General features: G+C 38.1%; 1 protein-coding gene across 2 annotated transcripts in view; it reads right to left on the bottom strand.

Annotated features, from left to right (window-relative positions):
• Window positions 1-1,373: 1,373 nt before the first annotated feature.
• GALNTL6 (polypeptide N-acetylgalactosaminyltransferase like 6) overlaps window positions 1,374-26,326 on the bottom strand; it is a 1,644,699-nt gene continuing 1,619,746 nt past the window's right edge. For both annotated transcript variants that reach the window (XM_056802912.1, XM_007496117.3), the window contains 2 exons: window positions 25,003-25,152; window positions 1,374-3,341 (listed from right to left, as the gene is read on the bottom strand). In XM_056802912.1, the coding sequence (XP_056658890.1) occupies window positions 3,174-3,341; window positions 25,003-25,152 (318 nt within the window). In that variant the 3' untranslated portion in view covers window positions 1,374-3,173. The remainder of the gene's footprint in view (window positions 3,342-25,002; window positions 25,153-26,326) is intronic.

The following is a 26,326-nucleotide window of genomic DNA, read 5'->3' as shown; positions in this document are numbered from 1 at the left end:
CATCTATGCAGATCCCAAACATACCTGCTCTTTCAAAGGAGAGTGGCCCATTAGTTGTGGCAAATTCCACATGGAAGTATCCAAAACAATCATTTCAAACTTGGAGCTTGTATGATATTTGAACCTAGGGTGGATCCTTCAGCCTCAATGTAAATAGTAGCCAATAATTTAATGACATAATGTGAATTTTTATGGGGCTCTTCTAATTCTACAGTCAGATTGCTCTTTGAACAGTCTGTGATAAATCTTCACTCATTCTCTGGAATTGTTCAACACACAGGTTAATTTTCCACTATTGATTTTCTCTGCTATGCATCTTGAATTCCTCAAGATCTCTTGACCTACACAAAATCTCTTGGTGACTGTCAGTTCAAGAAGAAAAGCTCTTCACAAGTCTTCCTGAACATTCAGTAAAGAAAACTAAATGAATCAGTCCCTTTTGCTAGGCAGGACAGTTTAACTGGACATTGTAGTCAGCTGTCAAAGATGGTGGAAATCATTCAAATTGATAACTATTTTGTGTGTTAATTCAACTTTCTCAAAGTGAATGCTGATGCTGTGCAAAATCTAGCCAGAGTAGGAGGTAAAGAGTTCATATTGGTCTTGCAGAGAGAGACAGACAGACAGACAAACAGACAAAGACAGAGAAGGAGGGAAGAGAAACAGATAGAGAAGTGGGGAAAGAGAGACAGTGAGGGGGAGGGAGAGAAAATAGGAACAGTGGGAAAAGCATTGCTTCTAAGTTAGATTTGGGTTTGACTCTTACTTCTGATACTCACTATATACATAACCTTGGTCAAGTCAGTTATCCTCTTTGGGCCTCAGTTTCCTTATCTGTAAAATGAACTAGCTGAGCTCTAACTATATGGTGAGGTCATGGTGCATAAAAGAAGAAGCACAAGACTAAGTAGCAATTGAGAAGCTGGGACTCTAGGTCTCATTCTGTCATTAACTGTGACCTAAGAATATTACTTAAAAGAATCAGATTTCATTTCTGGTTCTACCCTTTATTAAACTGTGTGTTCTTGGACAAGATATGGAACCTCTTTGGGATTCATTTTCTTCATTTGTAAAAACAAGGGAATTGAAGGAGATGACCACTAAGATCCCTTCCAGTTCTAAGTCTATGATCATATGAATCTTGGGCAAATCACTTAACATCTCTGGTCTCAGTTTTCCAATCTGTAAAACGGATGGGGATTGGCCTACATAATTTCCATGATGACTTATAACTCCAATTCTCTGATTCAGGGGGCAATATGATATTGTGTATGAGCTGAAAAACAGAGGTCTCTGGAAAAGAAAGAAAAAAAAGGAAGAAAGCAAATAGTCTTCCCATCTGCCTAGAGAGACTGAGAAATGCACCATTTGTACAATTCTGTCACATGAAAAGGTACTTTAATGTTTGTTTTTCCCTAGTGCCAACAAAAATGACCTCTCCCTTGAAATACTATGCCAATAGCAGAAGGTAGTGTCAGAACTCTGGTATTAATAGAAATTTCCACTACGTGGTTCCAAATGTAACAAATACAAATAAAACAAGCCTTCTTGTAAGCTCCTAGTATTGTGCAAACCGAACTGCTGGGAACCCGTCATTTCAGTTAATGACGGAGAGCCAGCCCTTATTCTGGTTAAAGTATCTCCTCATGGATAAGAAAGAAATTATACCATATCAGCCTTACTCCATTTCCTGCCTTAGTAAACGTTATGATTGAATAAGAATCAAACGATTCAAGTCTCTAAAGAGAATGGAGAGGTAAATATAGACTTCCTGAGGAAATCCCTCTCCAAAGTGCCATATTGTTTTACATCTCCTGTGACATATTTCTCTCTGGAGTAAGTTGGTGTTGTTTTATCACTGGCCTTGTACTAGATGGTGAATTTGAAAGTTAGCTGATTTAAGTGGTATACAACTTCACAACAGATTCCACTGCTCTAAAGGTAAAAAAAAAAGTTAAGAAAATGGATCTCATTTCTGCAATTGTAAAATAAATGGGCTGGGTATGTTATCACGTACCTCCAGTTCTTAATACTGAGGAGTTTGGGAGTTCTTAGCAGTAGAAGACCTAAAGCCAGTCAGATGTCCACATTGAATCTGGCACCAATATGGCGGGCGCGTGGGAGTGGAGGTTGCCAGGCTACAAAAATAAAAGCTTCCCTACCAAGCATTATTGGGATTGGACCCATGCACTTTGAGTCAGGGTGAGACATCCAGTTTCAAAAAGTAAAACTAAAATGAAGGAGTCAGTCTAGATGACTTTGGAGGTTCCTTCTGACTTTAGATCGAAGATCCCAGGATACTCTAAAATGAATTTCATTACTTCAACAATGAATACGATGTGGACTGTCAGTCCAGCTAAGCTTGGAAGAGGCTTATCGTCAAGTTGGCTTGAGGGTGACCAATTTTTTGGCCATAGCTACTCTACTTTTCACCTTCCATTCAGTTACATGGAAGTGTTGAGCTGTGTTGGGTAGTTGGAGTATGCACACCAATGGAATGACAACTCCTGGAAGCCCGGCCATGAAAAAAGTCCAAATTCTAAGTCCTTGAACCCTGCCCCCCCCCCTTGCCATTTTAGTGACAGAGATAAGAGTACTCTAAAGTCAGCTGCAGCAGTCTAAGGGTTAAACCTGTTTAACCCATTTTTTATTAAGAGAATGGCACCAAAAGTATAGTTTGTCCACTCGTGGGGATAGCCTATGATCCCTGAAGTGGGGCTAGTTCTAAACCTGTGATAGCTTCCGGTTTTCCATAGCAGTCATGCACTCATTTTTTTCCCCCCTACCTCCCCTATCCCTCCCCCAATTAATAGCATCCATTCATAGCTACTCACTACTGCAGGATTTGACCTGAGAAATGCTAGGATTTTGTTTCACTTTATTAACTCAGAAGTTGTTTTGAAAAGTCCTTAAATAAAGTTTGCCCTTGACCAGCAAGGGAAATGCCAGTCTGTAGTTCTCCGAAGCAGCTGGTGAGGTTCTCAGCCAAGTCGTTCAGATGCAGGAAGTCCATGGTGGCAGCTTACTGGGCTCTGCCATGGCATCTCCTTAATCCTTTAACCAGGCTTCCTGGATCTAGGAAATTTAATTCCTGACTCCTTCGACCCAGATGCCACTGGCCGAAATTTCATTTGCAATCTGCATATCATTGTCCCCTTCGTCCTCCTTTCTTTCTAGGAGCTGAAGTTGCTGTTCACTTTTTCTAAAATAGTCATGTTAATGTGTTCAAAAATCCACTGCTGAGTCTCCGAGAGAGGGTCACATCTGTTCATGAAAATCTTCTTCTCTGATGGGTTGCAATCAATGCAGCTGTTGCTCACTGGATGGAATAAAGTTTTGTCCTAGAGAGACCAGGAAAAAAAAGAGAGACTAAAATAAGTCATGATGGGTACCTCGAATATATTCTGAGAGTCTTTCATCAAATAGGCTTACAGGACACAATTGGACAGATTTTATTCGTTTGGGTTACATCCTGGTTTTTAGAATATGACTGCTGTGAAAATAAGAGACAAAGCTAAAGACCAGGGGGGATCTGGGTTTTAGAAGGGTTTCTTTTGGGGCTTCTTTGTCATTGCTTGGAATGTCTCAGGTGGATCAAAGAAAGGGAGTGGAAAGAGCCTTGAACTAGAGGTCACATGGTCTCATCCCTTCATTTTACAGATGGAAAAAAAAAAGAGGGCTAGACTTGAAGTGGCAGAGGTGAGATTTGAATTCAGGTCCTGGGATTCTTAGGGCATCTGGGAAAGAGAGAGGAAAAAGTGCCAGACCTGGAGGCAGGAAAACTCATCTTTTTGAATTCAAATCAGAACTCAGACACTTCCTAGCTCTGCGACCCTAGGTATGCTACTTAACCTTGTTTGCTTCAGTTTTCTCATCTGTAAAATGAGCTGGAAATGGAAAGGGCAAACCACTCCAGCATCTTTGCCAAAAAACAAAATAGGGTCATGCCACATCAGGTAAGCTTGAAAAATAACTAGGACTCCAAGTCCAATGGTCTTGCCTCTATCATACTGGCCCTCTCCCAGGAGCCTTGGAAGAAGTTCTAGACTTGATCCACATTCAGACAGAGAGGGCACATCCTTTATTTTCTTGACCAAATGCCCCAGGCTTTTCTACATACTGAGGCCAAACTGAAGGGCTCTGTACCTTTACTTTGGAAGGAATTCTGAGATAAGGGCATAAACTCCTCCAATGTAACTCTAATTAGGGAGCAAATCTGTTAGTTTGAGTTAGCTCCAATTGTTTTCTTTTTAAATTTTCATTGTGTAAATAGGGAAAAGGAAGTTGGTATTAAAAGAAAAGACTTCACCTTGATTAAATAAGATCCTAGTGAGGGGATGGTTTCAGATATCCCTGCTGACAAATACTGGCTGTGTGAGTCTGGGCAGCTGCCTAAGACTTTAGGGTTATGGTGAGTGGGAGACTTCAATTCTAGCAGCTCTCAATACCTAACAAATTGGCTCAAAAATAAGACAAGCAGCTTCTAAAAAGTGCTAGCATGAGGAAAACCCAGATCAGTGTTTAACTTCAAGTATAGGATATTTGAAAAGAAATAGTTTAGGTTTCTTTAGCACTTTACAAGCAGAAAGAAAGGAAACAAGGCTTTCTCAAGTATCCACTTTGTGCCAGGCCCTGTGCTAAGTGCTTTACAGATTTGATCTCATTTGATCTTCACAATTCTGGGAGTAGCTGTTATCATGATCCCTGTTTTAGAGTTGAGGAATCTAAGGTAAAGTGACTTGTCCAGGGTCCCATAACTAGCATCCAAGGTCACATTTAAACTCAGGTCCTGTGCCCTATCCACTTTGTCACCAAATTACCCCTTTCTAAAATACCAAAGTACAGTTACCCCTTCCACCCAGGGCGGATTAGAGGCGCAGTGGCCCCCGTGATCCAGAAAATCTGGATAAATTGTTTTTGGCTTTCCATTTATACCAGAGAAGAGGTCTACATTTTTTCTTTTTCTTTAATGTGGTGTTTTTATAGTACCTTATTGTAAATTTTGGGTTAAATATGCATTTCTGAGTTTCTAAATGTTTTCTTTGTTATCTGCTGACCTTCATGTGTCATCTGTGACATCCATAAAACTTCCTCCAAATTTCCATTTAATTTCTTATGCAGACACCCCCAAACTGCAATGGGGAAAGAATAACTGTACTTTCCTCAACGCTAACTCTAGAGCAGTGGTGTCAAACTCAGATAGAAATGGGGGCCACTAAACCATAGGTAAGGATCTCTGCAGGCTGCATATTGTCTTGGAGAACCATATCTCTTCATGATCTACATTCTATTGTATTTGAAACTTTTTTTTTTACTAAATATTACCCAATTACATTATAATCTGATTTGGGCTGCTTGCTGGTCACAGGCTTTTGTGTCTGGTATCTTTCTCCTAGAGGATTATTACCTCCTTGTTATATTAAAGAAATTGAGGTTTCAATTGGGAGTTCCAGGTCTTCTGACACCTTAGTTCAATGCTATTTTTCCTATATTCCAAGGCCTCTTTTCTTTCAATCTGTTGAGCCTGTAGGGGTTGTTAGAAATAGTGACTATTTCCTTTAACTATAGAACATGACCCTTGTAGGTTCCCCACTGGAATGGAAATCTTTTCAGCATTTTAAGAAAATGAAAATTTCCAGGTGGCTCTCCATTTCCATGAATCCATCTGATAGCATCCCATAGCCCAGACTTTTAATTGGTAAGTGTATGAAGGAATGAGCATGGGGAAGGGGAAAGACTATCTTTTGTGGGTTCCACAATTAGGTAAAATGTAAAGAGTTTTGTGAAATACAAACGTATATTATTTTCTGCTGCTTGGTTTCTTGGGTTGTTTTCCTTAGGAGGTGCTAAGCTCCTGACACCTAATTCTGGTCTGACCAAGATTTTCTGACTTAACCTTTTCCCTTTCTCCTATGTGTACATGGTAAAAGGGAATTATGGGGAAATATTGAAGAACATCATCTATCACCAGAGGGAAGGGAAGGAATGGAATGATTTAAAAAGGAAGAAAGAATGTGGACTATATTTCCCTTTTCCACATTAGGGGTTGTCTTCTGCCCAATCATAGATTCCTTCAACATAGTCAGGTAAGTCCTTGGGTAATGAGTGGTTCCATGTAGTCGTTTCTTCCCTTTGACTTAATTGGAGTTTCTAGGTGATTTTCTTTTCTTTACAACTTGAGATATCTATCTATCTATCTATCATCTGTCTATCCATCCATCCATCCATCCATCCATCCATCCATCTATCCATCTATCCATCTATCTATCTATCTATCTATCTATCTATCTATCTATCTATCTATCCATCATCTATCCATCTATTCATCCATCCGTCCGTCCATCCATCCATCCATCCATCCATCCATCGACTCTTTTATGATCTAGAGTTAGATGGGACCTTTGAGGTTTTTACATCAAATATCTATAATGAAGGTCTTATTTCTAAAATCTTAAAATAAGAATAAGAGCCATTCCCCCAACAGATAAATGATTTAAGGTATGAATAGGCAGTTCTCAAGAGAAGAAACCCAGACTATCTATAGTCATATGGGAAAAAAAGCCACTAATTGGAGAAATGCTATTTAAAGCAATTCTGAGTTTCCACTTCTCACCAGATTGGCAAAGATGATTAACATTGGAAGGGCTATGGAAAAACAGATTGGTGGACAGTTGAATGAGAACAATCATTTGGTAAAACAATTTGGAGTTTTGCCCCCAAACAGGGCATACTTTTTGAGTAAGCTATACAATTGCTGGGACTATGCTTCTGAAATAGATCAGAGAAAGAGAAGGTTCTGCATGTATAAAAATATTTATAGCATCTATATAGTGGCTACCCCCACCCCTCAATGTAAACCAAGAGATTGTCTATCAGATGGGGAAGTGTGAGCAAATTGTGGCATATGAATATGATAGAATACTACTAAGCTGTAAGAAATAAGGAAATAGGTTTTTTTGAAGACACATGGGAAGACTTTTATGAAATGATACAGAGCAAAGTATTCCCCTAAAAGCAATTTACGTAATAACAATAACACTATACAGACAAAGAACTTTGAAAGCAGTAAGAACTAAGATCAAGAAATAGTCATTTATGATTTCATAGGCTTGGCAGAGAGGTAACGGATTTTTTTGTTTTACTATCCAGATTTATTTCTATTTCCACTGGGGAGAGGAGAATGAGTGTGGGAGTTAGAGAAAATAGATTTCTGTTAATGAAACTTTAAAGAGGAGATAATTGTGATCAATTACCCTTATTTTAAAGCCAAAGAAACAGAGGCCCATTGACTGAGCCAAGGTTCTACAAGTGGTTAGAAGCAGAGCCAATGGGGAAGACTAGGTGGCTCAGTGGATTGAAAGTAAGACCTGGTGACTGGAGGTTCTGATTTGGCCTCAGATACTTCCTAGCTCTATGACTCTGGGTTACTTAATCCCCAAAGCCCTTAACTCTCTTCTGTTTTAGAATCAATAATCTAAGACAGAAGGTAAGAGTTAAAAGAAAAAGCAGAGTCAAGTCCTGTGTGTAAGCTCAAACATAGTTCAAATCTAAGGTTAAGGTCAACCCTTTTACTCAGTTTTTAAAAAAAGTTTATTCATTTGTTATACTACAATTCTCAGGTAACCCCCTCCCTTCCCTGCATTAGAGAACGTACCACCTGACAAAAAGATGTTAGTTTTATAAATGTAAAAAAATTATATGTTTATATATTTTTTACATACATATAACTTTCTTGCTTGTTTATACCTATTAGTTCACAGGGAAACTACAGTATGTTCCAAGATACTATAAATAATGAAGCATTATCAATACTAATCCTATACACACCAAATGTTATATCATCCCAATTTTTAAGGTAAACTAAAGAAGTTATAGTTAGACATAGATAACAAAACTATAATGATGAGGGATTTTAACCTCTCAGAACTATATAAATAACATTTTAGATAGCTGGAGGGAACTAAATGGGAATAGAAAGGAATATATCTTTTTCTCAGAGGTCCATGACACCTTTACAAAAGCAGAAATAGTAAATGCATCCTTTCAGATCATAATGAAATAAAAATATATATTAAGGGACCATAGAAATAAAATAGAATAAAAATAAATTGGAGACTACACAATTCAATTTAAAAGAATGAGTGAGTTAAAGTACAAAGCCATAGAAACAATAAATAATTAAAAAATAACAAGACAATATGCCAAAATCTATGATATACAGCAAAAGGAGTAGAGGAAAATTTATATCTCTGTTGTTGATCAGTCCTGTCAGACTCTGTGATCCCACTGTAGTTTTCTTGGCAAAGACACTGCAGTGGTTTTCCATTTCCTTCTATATTCATTTTAATAAATGAAGAAACCGAGGCAAACAGGCTTAAATGACTTATTCTAGGTCACAGAGCTAGTATCTGAGGCAGGATTTGAACTTGGGAAGATGAGTCTTTGATTAATGCCTGCCACTCTATCACCTAGTTGTCCCATTCCTTCAATAATTAGGGCCCTAATAATTTAGCCTCTTAGAAGAAGAAAGAGTAATGACAATTTAACAATTCCTATATCTTTTCTTACCCCTTCTGTACCTCTTTAAGGAGGACAGGAATCTTAATAGCACAGCTTCTGACAAACATTGAAAATAAAATGAGAACAGGAAAGAACTATAATGAAGCATCTATATGGCACAGGGGATAGAATGTTTGTCTAGGAGTCTAGAATACATGAGTTTGAATCCTACTTCAGATACTTAAAGGCTGTGTGAACTTGGGGAAGGTACAATCTATCTTACCCTTTATTTTCTCATCTAAAAACAGGGATAATAAAAGTGGTTACTTTACAAGGTTATTGTGAAGACCATTTGAGATAACTTACATGAAGCACTCTGAAAGCTTCATGCTCTATGTGAATGCCAGCTAATATTATTACATTTCTAACCTCTCTCTCTCTCTTGCCCCTTTTCAGGGACATTTTTGGAGAAATACAGTTTATGTTCTCAGTAAGGATAACTATAAATGCCCAACGTCTGACCTCAAAGCCTCAGTTTCCTTTGCTGTAAAATAATGCTGTTGAGTTGGAGGATCACTCGGGTCCATTATAGTTCTAATGTTCTCTGATTCTACAAGGATTTTCCCCAAAGGAAGTGACAAAAACAAATGACAAGATGTCAAATTAAAGATTACCAGGCACGTTTAGTAGGTAAGGAGTCAGATGATGGCAGCCGTCATTACAGAGTCAGCCCTTCGTCCTCATCATCTGAGAACATAGCCATATCCCTGGGGCAATGACCAAGGGCAGGCATCATTAGCCTTCACTAGGGCAGACATTTTTCACTTCTAACCTTGAGGTTTGCAAAACTACAATCTTTATGTTTCTACTCAGCTGATTTTTTTTATTACCAAGTGTCTTAACTCCAGGCTCTTTCCTTCTGGGATTAAATCAGGGGATCAAGTAATTGCTCTGCTTATATGCCAGTCTTTTCATCTTTGTACCTTAACACACATTTGTCAAGATGGTGATGCCAGTCACTGATGAGATTGGTATTCCCCTCCCTCCCCTTTGCTATACGCGGCTGGGCACTGACAAATTTGCCATCCTTTAATGAAGGGAGAAGGGAAGACATTATTTCTGTGCCTTAAAGTAAGCTGATTTGTGATCAATCCTCTGGGAGGCTATATAATCCATTTCACACTATTCAAAAGACAAAGTATTAAACTGTGTCTTTTCCTCCTGAAATAGCAAAAGACTTCTCTCATTCCCCCTTCCCCTCCAGCCAAATTGCCTGCCAGTGGACCAAGCCAGAGCTCTGGGAATAGAGAATCCAAAAAGCCTTAGACATTTGGCCAGGACTACCCCTTTTCCCTTATAAATCACATAAGGATTCACCAAACACTTGACCTCAATTCCAGGTGCCAGCCAATCAGAATATGGAGAGACAGATGTGGCTTAGAGAATAATTTTTCAAGTATTCCTTCTCATTCCAAGTGGAAGCCCCTAACATCAGACCCATAGCCTAGAGTACCATTTGTATGGCCTTCTCTGTGACATTCCCAGGTACTATACTTCTAAAAAGATAAGCCCTTCTATAAAGCTAGCTCAATCTCCTTAGTTATAAAATGAGACAGTTGGACTAGGTTTCCTCAAAGGACTCTTCTAGCTCAAGTTCTCTGATGCTATAGAATGCACAATTAAATGAGGCAGCTAAAAGGAGAAGTCAAGATGGCGAATTCAAAGAAAGCATTTCATCTAGCTCTCACATAACCAAAACACAGAATTCTGATTAAGAAAGCCAAGAAAAAGTTATACTGTCATTTTTTTCCCATTATGGGGTGACATAGAGAGATAGAAGTTTGCAGATCATTTCCAGGACTGAAAGGAGGGCCAAGACTGGAGCAGAAAGAAAACTTGGAAGTTCCCTAAACTAGTACAGTAATGGGAACCATTTGTAGCTCTCTTGTTTACTATTCAATCCAAGTTATCATTCCAAGATGGAGAGGACCAGCAGCAAGTATGGCCCTAGCTGTGGAACTATGACCTTAGGAGCAGAATGGGAACTCAGTTCCAGCCTCCAGCCCAATGTGAAAACCTGTGGTGTCATAATGAAGGTGGGAGTCCCAGACAAAAGAGGGGCCCAAATAGGATTAATCTCATAGACGCAAATCTGGATCAGGAACTTGTATACTTGGGCAAGAGTAACAATTATGATCTTAAGCAAAATAGCAGAAAAGTTTAATTAAAAGAGGAAACAGGGAAATTGTCATTTTATTAAAGATACTATAGACAATGAATTTCTGTCAATGGTAAGCATACATGTATTTAAAATGACATAGCATCTCAGTTCTTACAAGGAAATTTGAGTTTCAGAAGAAATAATGATAGACCTCAAATTAGCCCTGTCAGATTTAGATAAATCTAACTTAAAAAAGTGAATAAAAAAGAATGAAGGACCTGAAGAAAAAAAAATATGATAGAAATCTGGAGAATACTGAATGGGAACAGAAAGGGGTATATCTGTATTTCTCAGCTGAGCATGGTACCTTCACAAAAACTTCATAAACAAATGCAGAAATAACATTTTACAACTATAATGCAACAAGATTACATTTAATAAGGGATCTTTGTCTAAAGGGCCAAACACTAAATATGAATTGGAAACTAAGAAAATTAATCCTAAAGAATGTGTGAGTCAAAGAAAAAAATCATAGAAATAATACTTTTATTAAAGATAATGATAGACAAAATACCAATGTTTTGGGAGTGGTGAACTAAAGCTTTAATACATAAAGGAAAATGTATCCCTAAATGTTTATACCAATATCAGAAAGATAAAAGCATATAACTAAAAAACTAAAATGAATTTAAAACCTTCAATTAAACATTCAAATAGAAATCCTGCTTAACAAAACTGAAAGAAAAGAATTCAACAAGGAAATAATAAGATAAGCTATCACTCATTTGATAGAAATAAGAAAAATCAAATTGCCAGTAGAAATAAAAAAAATTCACAACCATTGAAGAAGAAATAAGAGCAATTGTTAGGAAGTATTTTGCTCAATTATATGCAAGTAACTGATAACCTAAATGAAATTTTGCAAAGATGTAAATTATCCAGATGAACAGAACAGGAAATAAAATACCTTAATAACTCTTAGAAAAAGAAATTTCTTTTTGTTTGGTTACTGCCATTGAACAAATCATTAAATGAACTTATATCTCCCTGCTAAAAAACCTCAAAGAAACCTAGTATTAGATGTATTTTGAGTCTATCAAACATTTAGAGAACAACTAATTTCCAAAGTAGGATCAGCTTTTTGGAAAGAAAATAGGTAAAGAGGTCCTTCCAAATTCTATGATACAAATATAGTCTTGATATCTGAATCAAGAAGAATCAAAACAGAGAAAGAAAACTTTAGACCAATATCCCTCATGAACATTAATGCAAAAAATTTAAATATTAGCTAAGAGTATAGCAATAAATGAGAAAGAAAATATACTATATGGCCAAGCTGGATTTAGTGTCAGAAAGCACTATAAACTTAATGGATCACATTAGTAACAAAAATGAAAATAATATGATTCCTCCAACAGATTCAGAGAAAGTTTTTGACTACACCCCTTCTTAATAACAATAACATTAACAGAATAAGCAGAGCTTTCCTTAAAATGATAAGTAGTCTCTATCAAAATATTAAGAACTAGCATGATCATTGGTGGGAATAAAATGGAAACCTTTCCATAAGCTTGGGATAAAACAAAAATGTCAATTACCATGCTTATTATTTAATACTGTACTAAAATATGCTTGCTCTTGCAATAAGACAAGGAAAGTGAAACTAAAAGACTAAACACAGGCAAAGAGGACATAAAACTATCACTTTTTGCATATGATATGATTATTTACTGAGAGAATCAGCTAAAAACCCAATTGAAATAATTAACCAAGTTAGCAAGTTCTAGGATATGTAAAATATATTCATAGAAATCATCAGCATAACCATGTATTACCAACAAAATTCAGCAGGCAGAGATAGAAACAGAAATTCCACTTAAAATAACTAAAGACATCATAAAATACTTGGAAATCTATCAGCCAAGACACTTCATACAAATAAAGATAAATCTAAGAGATTGGGATTATTTAAATTAAGTAAACCTTAATTAAATTAATTGAAGAAACAGTAATTGGTAATGAACAGGCCAAGTCAATATAATAAAAATAACTATGTTATTTAAGTTAATTAATGCCACAGCAAACTACCAAAGGAATACTTTATAAAGCTATAAGAATAACAAAAATCATCTGGAGGAACAAAAGGTCAAGAATATTAAGGGAATTAATGGGAAAAGTCAAGAGTCTTAGGTGTACAAGATCTCAAACTATACTTCAAAACCATAATCATTAAAACAATTTGGTAGTGGGTAAGAAGTGAGAAGTTGATCACTAAATAAGATTAGATTCATGATATACAGAAGCAGTTGAACACAATAACCTAGCATTTGATTAACCCAAATATCCTAATTTTTAAGGCAAGAATTTATTTGACAAAAAGCCATGGGGAAAACTACAAGACAGGTTGACAGAAACCAAGTATAGACCAACATCTCACACTACATATAAAAAAAAAAATAAGTACCAACTTGGTACATGGTCTAGACATAAATGATGACATCAAAAGCAAATTGGAGAAGCATGGAAGAAATTGCCTGTTAGATCTATGGATAGGGGAAATTCATTACCAAGCAAGAAAGAGAAGATCACAGGAAATAAAATGGATAATTTGGATTATGTAAAATTAAAGATTTTGCACAAAAACAAAAGCATTTAAAATTAGAAGAGAAGCAGAAAATCAGTAAAAATTATTTTTGCTCCAAGTTTATGTGATAAGGTTCATTTCTAAGATACAGAGAACTGATACAAATATATAAGAATAAGTCACTTCAATCGCTAAATGGTGAAGTGATATGAACAGTCGTTTTTCAGAGGAAAAATCCAAGCTATCAATAGCTAAGCAAAGAATAAGCTCTAAATCACTGACAATTAGAGAAATGTAAAACCCTAAGATGGGCAAAATTGGCAAAAAAAATGGGAAAAGACAAATATTGGAGGGACTGTGTGAAAATAGGTACTTTAATGCCTTGGTGGTAGAACTGTGATCTGGAGAGCAATTTGGAACTATGCCTCCAAACCTGTGAAACTGTATACTCTGTAATGCAGCGATAAGACTACTAGCTCTATACATTAAAGAGAGCAAAGAAAGAAGGAAAACATCCATATGTTCAAAAATATCTATTGCAGTTCTTTTTATGGCAGCAACAAATTGGAAGCTAAGCAGATGTCCTTCAATTGGGGAATGGCTAAACGAGTTAATATGAAGTTGGTGCTCTAAGAAACAAAGGGGATCACTTCAGAAAAAGCTGGGAGGAAGACTTATGTGAGCTGATATCAAGTGACATGAACAGAACCAGAACAATTTATACATCACTCGCATCATAAAGACAAACGATTCTGAAATAACAACACGATGACCAATCACAGTTCCACAGAACTCGTGACGTAACTTGCCGCCCATCTCCAGATAGACAAGTGATAGACTCAGAGTTCAGACTGAAGCATATTTTATTTCTTTTCTTTTTCATTTTTTGCATGTGACCGAGGGAAGCGATTTGCTTTATTATACACATTTGTAATGGATTTTACTTTTCTTGCCTTCCATGAATAGAGAAGAAGGAAGGTGAGGAGAGAATTTGGAAGTGAAAATAAAATATTTTTTAAATGAAGTAGCTGAATAGGTAGATGGATCCATTAGTAATTCAAGAGCTGTGGCCTGCAGTTCTTTAATTCATAATTGTATAGTCTAAATTTTGGTAGTTATACTTTTATCCCTTTACTGTTCTCTCTATCTGTAGTCATTAATCTGGTAATATGAGTCCAGTTATTCTAGAGAAGACTGGCATAGTATTTGGACTTCTGGGTAGTTGAAATAATACTGGTTGCATGCCTGCGTCATTCTGGATTTAGAGAATTGGGGTTTAATTCTTCCACTTGCTCCCTATGTGACCTTGGGCCAAGTCGTTTCCTTTCTCTTTGGCTCTGTTTCTTCCTCCTTATCACTATCACCTAGGTCAGTGGTGTCAAACTCAAATAGAAATAGGGACCAATACATCATGCATAAAGATTTCCCGCAGGCCATATATTGACTTAGAAAAGCATGCATGTTAATATATTTCTCTTCTAAAAAGCCATCAATACATTAAAGTCAGATAGGAACTGCACTTCATTCTGATTTAAACGAAACTTGAATGTTGTGCGCCGTGTATTTGACACCTCTGACTTGGATGACCAGTTTAAAGTCTGCGATCCGAAGACTTTGAAGTCCTTTTTATACTCGGGGCTTAGGATTCTATTCCAAGTGGCGTAAGTCGCTGAACCCTGTAATTCATTTCTCTATGTGGACCTGGCCATCGAGGACAGCCAACCTCAGTCACACTGAATTAGGTTTGTAGCTCATCTTTCTACTCGGGTCCCTTGGCTAAATCATAGTCTGCTTGTTTCATTGTTAACAGTGAGAAGATAAAAAACACTGCCTCGTAGTGATATAAAAATTGTGGGTATGCTGAAAAAGGAACTTTGAAGGGATGCCCATCAATTGGGAAATGACTTAACGTGTAGTAGCGTATGATTGTGATGGAATATCACTGCACTATAAGAAATGATGAGCTGGTTAATTAAAAAACATGGAAAGGGCTACATGAAATTATGAAGAGTGAAATGAGCAGAACCAAGAGCACGTTATATACAGCAACAAATATTGCAAGAATGATTTGTGTATGTCAACCTCCAGAGAAGGAACTGATAGATAGAACTAATGCATAGTTTTATATATGCTTTTTTTTTTTGGTCAAATGATGCCTTTTCTATTGGGAGAAGGGAAGGGAGAAAGAGAGTTAACTGAGTATTTGAATGTAACAAACAAGCTTAAATTTTTAAAAAAATGCTTGTTTCAGACAAAGCATTAGATGAAAAGAGCTTTGAGAAGTCCTCTAGTCAAGGACTCTGTGGGGAAAAAGTGGCTCAACAGTCAGGAGCCTCAAGATTTTCTCTTATTTTAACCAATCAGGTAACAAGCATTTATTAGTCACCTACTCTATACCAGTCACTGATAGTTATTAAGGATACCAAGACATTATGGAATCAGTCCTTGCCTTTAAGGACTCTATCAGGGGAGACAACATTGACACATATAAGTAGATATGAAATATTTACAAGGTGAACACAAGATAATTTGTAGAAAGAGGAACTACTGAGGGAATCAGGGAAGACTTCATGTAGGAGCTGGTATTTGAGTTGAATTTCAAAGGAAGTGAATGTTTCTAAGAGGTAGAAAGAAAGATGGAGTATGTTCCAGGCCTGAGGGACAACCTGGCAAAGACTTGCAGATGGAATGTCATGTGTGAGGGACACCAAGGCCTGTCTGGCAGGTCTGAAGAATGCACAAAAGAGAATAATGTAGAATAAAGTTGGAAAAGTAGATTGAAACCAGATTGTTTTAAATGTCAAACAAAGGGGATATTTTGTTAAAGTAAAGTTTTCTTTACCAAGTGGGACAAACTGAAACACTCATCCCAGATGTTTTCTCTTGAAGTCCAATTTTGGCAAAAGTCCAGAGATCAGAGATGGAATGATAAACAAGTTCAAAAGACATCAAGAAGGCCAGTTTGGGGGCAGCCAAGTCACTCAGGGGGATAGAGTGCCAGCTTGGAGATAGGAGGTCCTGGGTTGAAATCTGACCTCAGATATTTTCTAACTTTGTGACCATGTCCAAGTCACTTACCCCCCCCTCCCCCCTTACCTAGCTCTTACTGCTCTTCTGCCTTGGAACCAATACTTAGTATCCAGTATAAGTCAGAAAGTAAGGGTTAAAAGAAAAAGAAAAGGCCAGTTTGGCTGGATTGTATAGTGTATGAAAGAGAGAGGTGTCTGATAAACCTGAAAAGAGAGAACATTCTGTAATATCTGAAAATCCATTTAGCTTGTCAGAGCTATCATTTTATCAACTGTAAATCAGGGGTAGTAGTACCTGCTGCTCATTATACCATAGGTTTGGGGGATGGAGGGAATGAGATATATGAGCTAAGGGGGATAAATATGTAGTGGGCAGCATGTCTTAGTGGTTTGGAGGAAGAGAACCTGGGTTAGAATTCTGGCTCTGCTCCTGATTGAATCGGGGCAAATCTGGAACTGACTAGCAGCCATCATGTACATAGTAATTTAAGGTTTGCAAAAATACTTTGCACAAATGAAAAACATTTATTAAACTCTCAGTAGGTGCCAGACACTGTGTTAAATGCTATGGACATCCAGAATGAATAGTAAGCAAGATGGTCCCTGTCCCCAAGGTACTTATATTCTAACTGGAGAAGAGAATGCAATAGTAGGGAGCTGAAAAAGGATGATAGATATCAGGGAAGTCTTGTGGAGTTCTGGTTCCAGGTTTTACAGGGAAAAAACACATATCACTTATTCTGGGAGGAAGGGTGAGAAGGAAAGGTAAGATTATTTTATTTTATTTTCATAACAGCCATGTGAGGTGAATTCTACAGCTCTCTATCCTTAGTCCTGTTTTTAAGGTGAAGAAACCAAGTCTAAGACAGATGAAATTATTTTCATGGTCTGGAAGAAGGATTAGAGAATCAGCATCTCTTTCAATTTTGACACATATCTCCCATGGCTACAGATCACAGGGTGAACCTGGGGTCCCAGTGGCATCAAAGTTTTACATTATAGTTCCCTGAGTGGACCTCAGTACTTCAGATCTCTCACAGAGAATTGATAGACAAGAATAAGGATTTGGAGGTGAGAGGACATGCCAAAATATGGCCTAGAACCTAGACTGCTGCTTGCTTCTTCTATGATATTATGTAAGTCATTTAACCTCGTTGAATCTTGGACTACTAAAGCTATAAAATAAGATTGACCTTGATGATTGCTAAGATCCCTTAAAGCTCTAAATCACCCAATCACAAGTATTTAAATCTAACCTACACCCTCATTTTAAAGACGTGGAAACTGAGGCCCAGGGAGGTTAAGTGAAATATTTAATATCACACAAATAGTACGTAATAAAGCTAAGAAGCAGATATAAATCTATAGCCCTTCTGGCTCTCATTCTCCAAGACCTTTTCTAGTTGGCTAAACATGGAATTCAGAAAGACTGTATCTCTAAGTAAGGGGTAGAAGAAAACCTTTGAGGGAGAGCAGCCTAACTCAGCACTTTTAGCTGTTAAGTGTGGTAGGTAAAATTGTAATCAAGCACGTTATCTCCAACTCATGCAAAACAAAGTGTTGGTGGCATATTTGATTAAAAAAAGAGGTTTTAGTCATAAGTAAAATAAACTCAAATAATAGAAATAAAGGGAAGGAAAAGTATAAGAAAGTAAGTTGTAGGAAAATATACAATTAAGTATTGTAACTGTAAACATGAATGGGAAGAGTTCAACCATAAAATGGGAAAGGGTAGCAAAATGGATTGAAAATCAGATTCCAACACTGAAATACACTTGGAAAAGATGCAGAGAGTTCAAATAATGGGTTGAAACATTATCTATTATGTTTCACCTGAAATAATAAAATGCAGATAGTAATCATCCTCTCAGAAAAAAGAACAGGGAAAATTCAGAGATTAGCAAGGAAAAGACATTTTATTGAAAGGTAATGTAAACACTGAATTGATATCCTAAATGTATTTCCCAAAGACAATAGAAAATTTTCCCAACTCTGCATGGCACCTTCACAAAAAAACAAAACAAAACCCTATCCTGTATTAAGGAATAAATATCGAACAATTATGAAAAAGTCAAAATTTATCTCTCTTATGAACCATAATATAATAAAATTGTATTCAAGTAAAAAAAATAAGGTTGACCAGTCATGCGAGCTCTACATAACACTTTTTCTATGTAGTACATAAAACATTAAGAAATTCCCCCCAAGCCCCCTTCCCTTTTAGGTTCCTTTTTATTCCCTTTCTCCCCTCAACTCCTACATACCCCCATACAAACCTCCCTTTATCCCCTGGTTTTTCAATCAACTCCTCCTTTCCCAATAAATATACATGACCTATGATTTCATTGGTATAATAATACTGCTAATTTGTATGGTATGTCAGAGGCTGGCCAACTGTAACTATGATTCAAAGGTCAAATTGCCTGGGAGTGAAGATTTTTTTTTTCATTTTAAATACAATAAAACTTTATTTAAAAAATGTAAAAATACCCCCAGTTTTTAGCTCATGGGCTATATGAAAACAGGCATTTGCCTCTTGGCATGGTCACTTACAGTCTAAGCATGTTAACTTTGGGGCTGGAGAAAGGGACAGAAGGGGCAAGGAAGTACCCTGAGAAAATAGGGGACTTATGGATGGTCACAGTGACAGAAGCAGGACTTGAACTCTGATTATAACCCCAGAGTTTTTGTTGTTGGCTACCGCACTTCCCACTCTGTCTCTACAAATATGTAGGTGTTACTAAAAGTCTGAGACAGGAATCATTCCTTCTCAGATGAGATGGGAGGAAACCTTAGTTCCATATCTATGCCCATCTTGACTAATGCACTCTCACACATGCATTTATCATGCTGCATCTCCACATAATTGGGCCATCCATCCATTTTTTAACTGTTTGTCTACATTCAAACTAGACAGTAAGTTTGTGGTGCAGAACCTCGGCCCCTGTGGATGTTCAATAAAAGGTAATTGAATTATACTGTCTTCTTCCTAGCATGCTTTACTCATTCTTGGCGCTCAATCGATACTAAATAAGCATGATTTAAAGCAATGAGAGTGTGGCGATACACCTGGCATCTTTATGGTTGCTGGTGTTTTGAGCAGGACAGAATGGATGTGAAAGACTCTTCCGAGCAGTGTTGTGTGCCTTTATGTGACTAAGAAGGTTACCCTGGTCATTAGGAAAAAATGCTGCTTCAGAAGAGAAAAGGTCAGATAAGAGGAAATGCCAAATATTCCATCCTCTCAACATTGACTGCTCTATTGCTGCCAAACCACTCCACCATTTAAAATCTTACCAACTTTGATGTTATTTTTGAGATCTTTCTAGGGAAGTTATTCTAGAAAGATGTTTATTGACATTAACATTATTCTAAACTTTCCCCCTTGATTTCTCTGGCTAAACTTGGGGATACGGGAGTACTTTTACTCCTAGAATGGCCACCTCCCTGGCATGTGCTGGGTCATTTGAAGAAACTTGTAAATGGAAGTCAGTGAAAATGTTGCTCTGGTTTCATCGGACCAGGGCAGGGAAATTGGGGCTTTGTTGAAGTCATCAAAAATTAGGGGAGGCTGACAACTCTCACAACTTCTTCATTAGTGTAGAAGCACTTGAGATTAGTACCCTGTTAGGAGGCTTCGGTATGATTTGTTTTTCTCCCTCACCCTCTGCACGGTCATAGATGAGGGAAGCTCCTTCTGGGCAATCTTTCTTCTAAACTCCAGTGCCTTGCATGAATGGTCTTTCCAGTAGACATTTGCAGCACCCTGTCTCTTGTCCCAGGTCTCCCCTTTCTCCACAAGTGAATTTTTTCAAAGTTATTTTAAGTTTCTATTTCATACTGCTTGCATTGGGGATTTTTTTTGAAGTTAACCCCAGAAGCTTCAAAAAAAGTCTGGTTCTAGTTCTGAGAGCCATCAACAAATGATTCTCTAGATCTGGTATCCAAGGGAAAGCCAATCCCATGGACTCCATAACCTAATTCCGGGAGCTCAGTATGCAAAGGGTACATTAAAAGAAAAAAAGGATTCCTAGTCTTTTTTAGTGACTCACTACTCTATTCCTGAACTTATAAAACAATTAGGAAAAGGTGAAAAAAGGGATTGAAGTCTTGTTATCATGAAAAGACCCTGTCAGTAAACCCTAGTTTTTTAAGTTTAAGAATTTCCTATTGTGATTAAGATCTTAGATTTAGAGCTGAGAGGGGGACCTTCGTGATCATCTTGTCTTGCCTTTTTATTTTATAGATGAAGAAACTCAGGCTCCTTCTAAGGTCAGGCGACTTGGCCAAAGTCAGATAGCTAATAAGTGGCAGTCAAGAATTCTACTCCTTATCCATACTATCCCCCCCCAGAATATAGATCGCGATTCAGAAGGGACCTTGGAGGTCATCTAGTCTGGCCTTTTCACTTTAGAGCTAAGGAGACCGAGGCCCAGGGAAGTCCACTGGACTGGACAAAGTCATAGAAATAAAATTTCAGAGATGAGGTTTGAAGTCAGGCCCTCTGCCTCCAGAGGCAATATGCTTTCTACTTTACCATGCTGCCTCATGTCAAAATAGACCAACAAAGGTCCCCAAGGAAGGAAGCTTGGATGGTCTAGAATGGAGCTGTCTAACAGCCTCAAGTAGCAGAACTCCTCACTGCCACAGAACCAGATTAAAATAGAACTAGGAAATGTTGAGCAAAATAAATGAAACAAAAACACACTACAATGTAGTTAATGCTAATTTGTGGTATTCTCAGGCAATAGTAATCTTAGAGATCCCAGAAGGACCCAAAGCAGGAATGCAAATCCCTACAGACAGCTTTGACTCCCAGGAGAAGTCTGTCTGCCCATGTAGTTATTTGTCTCCTCCATTTCTAAGGGTCTGCAAGTTCCTCCATAAAAATAATAGCATTTTTTCTTGGTTTAATGGCACAGCATGAGCAGCACCCTGTCATTTGTGGTACAAATGGACAGTAATAGTAGTGATGAGAAGTGGTCTTTTCCTAGGAACCAACATGAGGCCTCTTGCACACAAGATCAATTACCTCTCAGCAACTGATGTACCAGAAAAGCTAGTGCATTAACATTTTCCAAAATGCCACCTAATTCCACTGCTATGCAGGCTACGGAAAGTCAAACAGCAAATGCGTTTGACACATTCAGTCACTTATTACTGTACAATTCTCTTGAAACCCCGTCCTATTTTTGCCAAATGGTAAAGCTATTTTTTTCCAGTGTGAGGGACGAGGTGTCATTTTTTTTCTCTCTTTTGAGTTACCTTTTTAGGTGGCTATATAGAACACACAGCTATATGGTACTTGCTTGCATATGTGTTCACCAGGTGAAAAGCTTAGGAGAAAGCAGGAGGAATCAATGTGCAGAAAACCTCTCGGCCTTCACTGTTCACCTCTCTGAGTCTGTAAACGAGGGAGAGGCATCAGATGATCTCTTCAAGCTCTGTGATCTTAACCCAGGGGCTCAGGCATAAGGAAAGCAATGCTGTGGGGTTTGCAGGTGTCTTTTCTTCCTTGATTGGGACAGTTATTTGAAATTCCAGGGAACTGGCCCTGGTTCTAGTTTCTGTTTAGTTGGGACTGGAGCATTTTCTTGGCAGAACAAAAACTTTAGGTAAATTATTATTATTATTATTATTATTTTAAACCTTTACGTTCTGCAGGTATCACTTCCAGGGCAGAAGAGTGGTAAGGACTAGGCAATGGGGGTTAAGTGACTTGCCCAGGGTCACACATCTAGGAAGTGTCTGAAGCCATTTGAACCTCCAGTCTTTAGGTCTTGTTCTCGATACACTGAGGAATCACTGGCTCAGGTTAGCTCTTTATTTTTCTGCTGCCTTTAAATGGGAGGTTCTACTATTAGCAACATCCTATCTACTAAGACAATAATTAAGACCGAAGTCTAGAGGCAAAGTGGTAGGTCTCATTTGCCTAAGGAAAGAGAAAATCTGAATTTAAGGCTTAACAAAATAATAAAGTAAAAAAAGACATGGCTCAAGGGAGTCCAAAACTAAGTTAATAAGAGTTTTACTATATTTGAACTCAGTGAAAGTGCTTTAAAAAATCAATTTTATTACTTTTTTACTTTACTCAATGAAACACTGTTTTTCATTTGTTCTGAATTTTGCTGTTTGCAGTATGTTGGAAGAATTACTTTCATTGTCGTGGGCCCTAAGGAAGACTTTTTTCCTCATGTAAGTTCCAGCTGCCAATTTGCAAAGGAACCAGCAGGGAAAGGTAGGAACAAGGAGGTGGGCTGGTGCCAGTTTGAGACTGAGAGAAGATAGATAGTTCAAGTGGTACCATTAATGTTAAAAGGCCTAGAGAACGGTGTTCACACATTGGAGGGTTTAGAGGAGGACTTGGACAAGGGTGGGATGCAATGGGAAGGTCCAGATTGGTTATGGTCTGCCCTGAAGGAGAGATTATCTTTATGAGTGACTTGGTGGATCTACTAAAATGTTACAGTAGAATCCTATCATCTATGTGTGTCAGCTGAAGACTCATTGGGTCTAGTCCATGGAGGAGTGGCTGAAAATTCCCTTCTTCACAGAGAGAGTGCTGCTGATCACAGCATCTCCCAGTGGATGGTGGGCAAAGTATTTGGTGACTCTAAAGACAGCCGCATAGCTGAAGCCCAGCTGGAGTAAAGATGGGACTTGTGGTGGAGAATAGCAGAGATTGTCATTCCTGGATGGCAGCAATGGAGAAGGATGCCAGTTTTGGAGCACTGGGACACGATGTCTGGGAGAAGACCCAGAAGAAAGGATGACATCACAAAAAAGACAGCAGCAGCATCAAAGCAATGAGTTGTCCTTCCAAGTCCTATATGTGTCCCTCTATTTGAGTGTGCTGGCCACATGTGTATCCTGCAAACATTATTGTGGGAGATTGAGTTCTAGGTTCACGAGGGTTCATGAGGTTCACGAGGTTCTGTTTACTACTGTGGTATTTCATTAAAAGACCTTTGCCTTTAACTAAACATCTTTGGCTGGCTGTTACAAATGAACACACTGACAAGAGCTCATAGGCTATCATTTGTAAAGGAATCTGACCCACGAAATACCTTAAATCTAGAGAAGTTCTCCGGAAGACCAAAAGGGGAGGGTGGTCCTGGGTGCTACAATATATATTACAAATGTATGCTTGCTAGGCAACATAATATCTGAATGATATAGTTTCCATTTGACAAGAATGTCAGAGAGAACTGACAACAAAAATAATTATTTAGAACCTATTGTTTCTTATTTTATGAAATCCTTTCTAGAATCTATTATTTTTTTCCTTTTTAAAATTTAAATTATTTAGTCAATTTATAACATTATTTCTTGGTTACAAGAATCATATTCCCCCCCCCCTCCTGTAGTTGATGTGCAATTCCACTGGGTATTACATGTGTCCTTGATCAGAACCTATTTCCATGTTGTTAATGTTTGCACTAGGATGTTCATTTAGAGTCTGCATCCCCAATCAGATCCCCTCAATCCATGTAATCAAAATAGTTTTTTTTCCCCTGTGTTTCTGCTCCCACAGTTTTCCCTCTGAATGTGGATAGTGGTTTTTCTTGTAGTAGAATCTATTATTGTAAAAAATTACATTTCTAATACATATCACAAACAATTCAATTTAAGGTTGTTTTTCTGTATTAAATTGATCCATTGCACCCATGAATGTGATTCAGATCATATTAAGGGACTATCAGACAATGGAATTAAGCCTGATATAATTAAAAGGTGGCATATATGTGGTTAACTCATATAATGGTAGCAACAGTAATAATCAAAATAATACTCATTCTCCAAATTTCAAGGAATGAAGAGTTTTCAATTTATCTAGATTTAAGGGGTGAAATCAAAGCCACATGGGAAACAAAAATGGTACCTGTCATCCCTGCCATCTTATCTACCATTGGATTTTTTGCAAAAGTCCTTTCAGTGTGCCCACAAGATGAGTTTATAGCTCCAAATTCATCTAATTAAAAAAAAATTATACATCTTTGCAATAAACTGCCAAACTATAACAGTTGGGTCCATTACAAATTTGTTTTATAATCTCACCTGGGCACTCACTACTAAAAGGCAATCCTTTTATACTTCCTTAATGAATTATTGTACTCTCTTTAGTGGCTTTTCCAAACCTTTTTATCCCTTCTCAAACCTTCACTTCACTTCTTTACCCTTTCAGCTGAGAGCCTTGCCTCATGTTTTGCTGAAAAAATAATCTGGACCATTCCCTAAGAGCTCCTCCTTTCCCCCTCATCTCACATTACCCAAATACCTTCTATCAACATCTGTTCCTTTACCTTGCTTGGTCTCACATAAAGAGGTGGCCCTTTTCCTTGTTAGAGCAAACCCTATAAATGCACAAGTGATCACACTGCATCCCATCTCCAACAGATTATCTTACTCTCATCTTCATTGTCTTTCTGTCTATTGATTGCTTCATTACTGGCTATAAATGAACTCAGGTTACTTCCATCCTCAAAAAACCCTTATTTGGTTCATCCATCCCCACTAAATCATCCAGGATCTCTCCTCTTCTTCATGGCCAAATCCCTTGAGAAGCTCATTTATCCTACAGCTGAGGCAACTGAGGCAAAGTTTAAGTGATTTGCCCAGGATCCCACAATGAGGAAGTGTCTGAGGCTCTATTTGAACCCTATTCCAGGCCTAGTGCTTTATCCATTACCCAAACTTGTTGCCTCTCTGAGCTTGGGATTGTGACTTACCTTCCGATAGCCCCAGTGCTGGTTCCCCTTCATGCCATGACAGTCGTAGAGGGTGACAGGGCTACTGTGGGAAATGGCATCAAAACAAAACTTTCGGGTGTGGAGCGGTTCTCCAGGTCGCACATCTTCCCGCCAGCCAAAGGTGAAGAGCTGGGGAAAAAAAATAACACGTCAGGTGATTTTGAGGTCTTGTCAGGGAAGCAGACCAGGGAGAAAATTTATTTTTTCAGTCTAAAACACTTTCCTTTGTGGTCAGCCATAGAAAGGGGCATTTCAACATTACCAGCATCTCAGAGCTCTGGGTCTGGAGTCAGGAAGATTCATCTTTCTGAGTACAAATCCAGCCTCAGACACTACTAGCTGTACAACCCCAGGCAAATCATTTGACCCTGTTGCCTCAGTTTCCTCATCTGTAAAATGAGCTTCAGAAGGAACACTCCATTATCTTTACCAAGAATACCACAAATGAAATTTCTGAACAACAAATAGAAACTGGATTGGAGAAGGGATAGTCTGGTTTTTGGGGTACCAATCAGGAGGTCATTGCAACAGTCCAGGTGGGAGGATATGAAGGCAACAGTGGTGTGAGCAGAAGGAAGAGAATTCTAATTTAAAAATAAGCTTGATACAGTAGAGAAATGAACAGATTTCAAAGAGGATGTTGCTGAGGAGGAGAAGTGCAGGAAAATGAATCTGGGGAGAAGGCCTGTTGTCTCTGGAGATATTAGGCAGAAGCTGGCTAGCCATCTGTCAGGAGCATAGCGGGGAGCAGCAGTGCAGCGTGGGGCTAGAGGCTGGAATCTGCAACCTCTAAGAGCCCTTCCTGACATCAAGATTGTGTCATCTCCAGTGCAGTTAAAACAAAAAAAGAAGAAAAGGAAAGAAAAGGAGGAAGGGTATTGTGCGAGGAAAACAGGAATAAACCTGGGACTAGAGGGAAATTCAAAACTGGAACCATGGGATTTTTTTTTCTTTTTTGGTGGAGGGATAAAAGACAGCACACGTAATGCTCAGTACAATTCCTTAATGTTGTACAAAGGACAGTTTTAGCTCCTGCAAAGGAAATGGGCAAGTCGAGAAGTTAGCCTCATTCCAGAGGATGATAATGACCCCAAAATGATTAAATAGTTGGCCAAATAGTGTGCATGAAGAAAAGCTAAGGGTTAAAGGGCCTGAAGAAAAGGAGAATGGAAGGGTTAGGTCTAAATACAGACCTGCAGGCAGAAGAAAGGACATTGTCTAGGTGGTTGGGGAGTAGCTATTTGCAGTCTCCATAAAGACATGACAAAAAGGGACACTTGTGGGATAAAAGCTTTTTTTAGCT

The sequence above is a fragment of the Monodelphis domestica genome, chromosome 6 (genome assembly GCF_027887165.1).
Source record: "Monodelphis domestica isolate mMonDom1 chromosome 6, mMonDom1.pri, whole genome shotgun sequence".
Classification (NCBI taxonomy): domain Eukaryota; kingdom Metazoa; phylum Chordata; class Mammalia; order Didelphimorphia; family Didelphidae; genus Monodelphis; species Monodelphis domestica.
The sequence above is the reverse complement of the archived record's forward strand: the minus strand, read 5'-3'. Positions and strand labels throughout refer to the sequence as shown.